Source organism: Verticillium alfalfae, genomic scaffold (assembly GCF_000150825.1).
Source record: "Verticillium alfalfae VaMs.102 supercont1.4 genomic scaffold, whole genome shotgun sequence".
Classification (NCBI taxonomy): Eukaryota; Fungi; Ascomycota; class Sordariomycetes; order Glomerellales; family Plectosphaerellaceae; genus Verticillium; species Verticillium alfalfae.
In genome coordinates this window covers 696,179-700,959 of record NW_003315035.1, presented here as the reverse complement: position 1 = coordinate 700,959, position 4,781 = coordinate 696,179, and the positions used below count along the sequence as shown (strand labels likewise).

General features: G+C 64.6%; 2 protein-coding genes across 2 annotated transcripts; both read left to right on the top strand.

Annotated features, from left to right (window-relative positions):
- Positions 1 to 606: 606 nt before the first annotated feature.
- VDBG_03632 (conserved hypothetical protein) lies at positions 607 to 912 on the top strand (the record flags this gene model as incomplete). Its single annotated transcript, XM_003005633.1, has 1 exon — positions 607 to 912. The coding sequence occupies one exon, from the start codon at positions 607 to 609 to the stop codon at positions 910 to 912; it is 306 nt and encodes a 101-aa protein (XP_003005679.1).
- Positions 913 to 2,730: 1,818 nt separating this feature from the next.
- Positions 2,731 to 4,456, top strand: VDBG_03631 (protein tyrosine phosphatase; the record flags this gene model as incomplete). The annotated part of the gene is made up of 2 exons (XM_003005632.1): positions 2,731 to 3,127; positions 3,207 to 4,456. The coding sequence occupies 2 exons, from the start codon at positions 2,731 to 2,733 to the stop codon at positions 4,454 to 4,456; spliced, it is 1,647 nt and encodes a 548-aa protein (XP_003005678.1).
- Positions 4,457 to 4,781: the final 325 nt, after the last annotated feature.

Sequence of the window (4,781 nt, the reverse complement as noted above, 5' to 3'; positions counted from 1 at the left end):
TCCTTCGCGTCGAACTTTGTCTGAGATTCCCCGTCCGTCGAGACAGATGGGCGTGCCCGGTCTCAAGCTGGGCGACACGCCCCGAAGGCGCCTTTGACCAGCCGCACGAGATTTCGGCCTCAAGGGCTTCGAGGTTGTCAAGATTGCCACGGGCGACAACCACTCGGTCGCGCTCGACAAAGGACGGCAAGGTGTTTACGTTTGGCGACAACACATTCGGCCAGCTGGGTCTCCAGTCCGAGTCCGGGTTCAAGAGCATCGACGTGCCCTCTCTCATCCCCGTGCCGCGTCTCTACGCGAACACGGGCCTCGTCCCCGAGGGTGACGTCGATTGCCGCCGGCGGACTCAACTCGTTCTTCACCGTCGACGCCACGCCGCCGGCGTTCACGGGCGACCGCAAGACGGCACGCACGACGGCCGACACGTGGGCCTGCGGCAGCGGCATCCTCGGCACGCTGGGCACGGGCAAGTGGACGCACGTGTCGTCGAACCCGGTCAAGATCAAGAACCTGTCGGGGCTCAGCGAGTACGACGAAGCCAACCACCAGGTGGTGCCGATCCGGCTGGCCGACATCACGGTAGGCAGCACGCACGCGGCGGCGACCATGGCCAACGTGACGTACACGGGCACGACGGCGCGGGGGTCGGAGAACGACACCAACTGGGGCGCCGACGTTGTCTTCTGGGGCGGCAACGAGCACTACCAGCTGGGCACGGGCAAGCGGTCGAACGTCAACGCGCCGACGTACATCCAGCCGCTCGACGGCGGGGCCACGGGCGATTTCCACCGGTTCCAGCTGACGCCGCGCAAGACGGTCAGGCTTGGCGAGGACGGCAAGGGACGCAAGGCCAGCCTCGAGCAAAGGGTCGAGTGCGGGCGCATGGTGACGGCCGTGTACTCGGCGGCGTAAGGTTCTGGCTACGGGGTTTTATTTAATTTTTTTTTTCCTTTGGGCGTGACCCGTGTGTACCATGTATACCAATTCCATGTACGATAGACGCTGTTAGGCTTAAGCGCACGGCACGGTACTGCGTGTGCCTTTGGGTATGCCCTTGTCAGGAGACAGACAGGTAAAGGATGACGAGGAGAGGGTAGGAGGGCTGTTCCACGCGATGGAGTCATTCTTGAACCATATTCTGGGGGGCGCTGTCCAATCAAGCATGTCGACTTTTGCGTCCAGCTCGTGTGAGTGCGTGGCATGTACGTCCACTGGATGTTGGGACCCAGCAGGGATCAAGGTGGCCAGAGGGGAAACGAGTACAAACAAGTACTTGGACGCGTGGATGGGGCGAATGTGGGTGAAAAGGGGAAAAGTTTACCTCTGGCGAGTGCAGCTGAGGCGAGTGCAACGCAGACGATCGATAGAGGCCACAGTAGGTTCTGTGACGAATGCATGGAAGCGTCTGCATACGACCCTGGGCAAGTTTTTTTTTTCTTTTTGCCATGCTGTCGGGCCAAACCATGCTGTCAGATAAAAATAGAGGGCTGACATGCAGCGAGCTGAGAGGCGTCGATCATCGTGGTCTCACGATCCGAAGCGCCTGCATTCAGGTACAAGGCGAGGTACAGGTGCATTAGGTGGTAGGTACCTAAGGTAGGTGCCTAGGCACGCTGCACGCTGCACGCTGCACGCAGCGCCTCCTGATGCCCCAGCACTCACCTCACCGCACCCAGGGGGGCCACAGTGGCAAGCAGTGCAGGCCTCAGCGATGGCCCCAGCACACAGCGCACCTCACCTCCAGGGCCCAGCGCAGCGCACCTCACCTCCAGGGCCCAGCGCAGCGTTCCAGGCGCTCGGGACCGTGGTGGCCCGGCTCTTCAGGGGCCTCGTCTAGTGGACCGCCCCTGTGGGATCGCAGGCCACCCTGCCCCTGCCCCCGTGGACACGGACATTGGCATGCCAAGATGACATCGCGCCTAATCTGGGTTTGCTGGCCCGATCCATGTGCCATCTCCGAACACTGGAGCTGTGTTATTTCCAATCATCCTCCTCCGCCTCTCCGCCCCCTCCCCCCCCCCATGTCCCTATTTCCCTGCAACAAGTTTTCTACCCCTGGACCTGGACTTCAACCTGGCCACAGAGAGGGACAGGGACAGAGACAGAGAGAGAGAGAAAGCGTCCTGGGGGAGCGCGAGGGAGCCAACGACCTGAAAGTGGCGAGATCATCTTGGATCGATCCCTTCGCAACGCAGCCTCCCATTGCGAGAACGAAAGAACGAGCCTCTCTGACAATCCGTCTCCTTTCCCATCCCTGTTTTCTTTTCCCTCTTCCTCTCGTGGGATCAACCTTCACACGCCCGCCCGCGTGCCCACCCTCGCCGAAGCATCTCTCACGTCACAGCACGTGCCCCTTGGAGATCCTGTGACACGCCTCGCCAGCCTTTCGAAACTCGGCACTGTTCATTGCGGCCCCCGAGAGCCTTGCGATCGACATTGATTTACATTGTCTGTTTCTCGATCTCGCGTCCACCCGTTCTCGTTCTGTCTGCACGTCCCGACCTAGTCCATCCTTTTGTGTCTCACGCCACTCGAACGACCACCTCCTCCCGCTCAGCCTTGCCGCCGCCGCCGACGACGACATCATAGCCTCCCACGACCCACGTTCCGGCCACCCCATCAGCCGCAACCATCCGACGCTGACCTGGACTACTCCTCAACCGGCGGCGACCCGGCAGCCTCTGCCTCCATCCCACAGCGCCCCTCCACAGCATCCCGCGCGCCGCGACCATGGAGATTCCCAAGTTCCGCCGCAAGCCCAAGGCGCCCACCATAGCCACCGATCCCAAGACCCTCACCGTCCCCGACGCCGCCGAACCCTCCCCGACGAGCAACACCATCCCCCTCGCCGTCTCGGCGACGACACCCGGCAAGCAGGGCAGCTTTCGCAAGAGCGCCCTGCGACACCTTCGCTCCTCAGCCAAGCGCGCCCGATCCCCAGCGCCGCCGCCGCCGCCGCCGCCAGCCTCGTCCTCGCCTCCTCCGACCTTGGCTTCGACTCGTGATGGCCTCGCTGACGCCATGCCTGCGTCACCAGTCTCCCTGCGACACCGCGACGGACTGCTGGCCGACTCGCCCGAGAGGAGCAAGCTGAAGATGCCTTCGTTCCTCGACTTGTCACAAGAAGGTACTGCTCTCCCCTTCCAAAGCGAAATAGGAAACAAAATTGCTTCCCCACGGCAAAGCTGACATGCATGAACCCTCAGGGATCCACTCGAAATTCCAGGACCTCACTTGGACCGAACGCAACCGCCTGCACAATGCCATGGCCCAGGAGGCCGCCACAAATCCCGACTCGACCTACCGATATGCCGTCCATAAGCAGGTCGACATGCGCCGCGGCGTCATGGACCGCTACTGCAACATCAAGCCCTACAACCGCAACCGCGTCCGCCTGCGCGTCCCCGAGGGCACGCTCGACTACGTCAACGCCTCGGCCGTCGTCCTGCCCTCCCCACGCAGAAGCCTGGCGTCGCCTGCCCCGGCCCCGGCCCCGCTGCGCTACATTGCCATGCAGGGGCCCGTCGAGAACTCGGTCGACTCTGTCTGGCGCATGATCGCCGAGCAGTTCGACTCGCCCGTCGTCATTGTCCAGCTGACGACCATGTTCGAGAACGGCACCATCAAGTGCTACCCGTATTTCCCCATGTCCGCTGAGGACGAGCCCTGGATTCTCAACGAGGACGACGGCTGGGAGGACGGCTGGGGCGCCGAGCTGCGCTTCGACTCGATGGAGACGCTTGAGGACGGCGCCATCGAGCTGCGCAAGCTCATCCTGCGCGTCGCACCCCCAGCGCCCTCTGCCGCCCCCGCCGCCGACGCCGACGCCGACGACGCCGACATTGAAGTGACGCAGACGGCCTCGCCGGGCGCCCGAGCCCACGGAGCAGGTCATCTGGCACTTTCTCTACACGCGCTGGCCGGACTTTGGCGCCCCCGCCCTCGAGGATCTCGGCAGCTTCCTCACCCTCATGCGCCTCTCGCGCGACTACAACACCGGCAGCAGCACTGTGAGCCTCTCGGACGCAGACTCGACGCTCGCAGCCCCAGCAGCAGCGGCCGCTCCAGCAGCGACTTCCGCCGGCCCGCCCCCGCGCATCATCCACTGCAGCGCCGGCGTGGGCCGCACGGGCACCTTCATCACGCTCGAGCACCTCATGCGCGAGCTCGACGCCGGCCTCCTCGAAGCCTACCCGGCCGCGGGGCCAGACCTCATCCACGCGACGGTCGAGGCCCTCCGCGAGCAGCGGCCCAGCATGGTCCAGGCGCCGCCGCAGTTCCTCTTCCTCTACAGCGTGCTGCGGCGCATGTGGCTCGAGCGGTACGCGCCGGCGCTCGCGGCGGCCGAGGGGGGTGCCGGCGCGGGTGCAGGCGCGGGTGCCGGCGCCAGCACAACGTCGAGAGATTCGACCGACGGCACGGCGTCGACGGCGGGCGACGGCGAGCCGGCGGCTAAGAGGCTGGAGATGGGCGATCCGTTTGTCGATTGACGTGAGGCGCGGGCGCGCGGGAAAGACGGGCGACAAGGGTTGGATATGGATCGGCCTGAGGAGCCCGCGGCGGCGGCGACGACGACGACGACGACGACGATGGCCGGCGTCGCCGTCGACGCTGATGCCCTTTCTCAAGCGCCTGCTGCGCGAAAGGGCTGGAGGGCACGCATGGGAGGCACGGAGGGCGGCTCACGCATGAGGACGGCCGGGCTTTGGCGAAGCTGCTCGGTCTTATGGGGTTCAAAGATGAGGGGGCGCATCCTCGCATCCCACCCCCCCCCCCCCCCT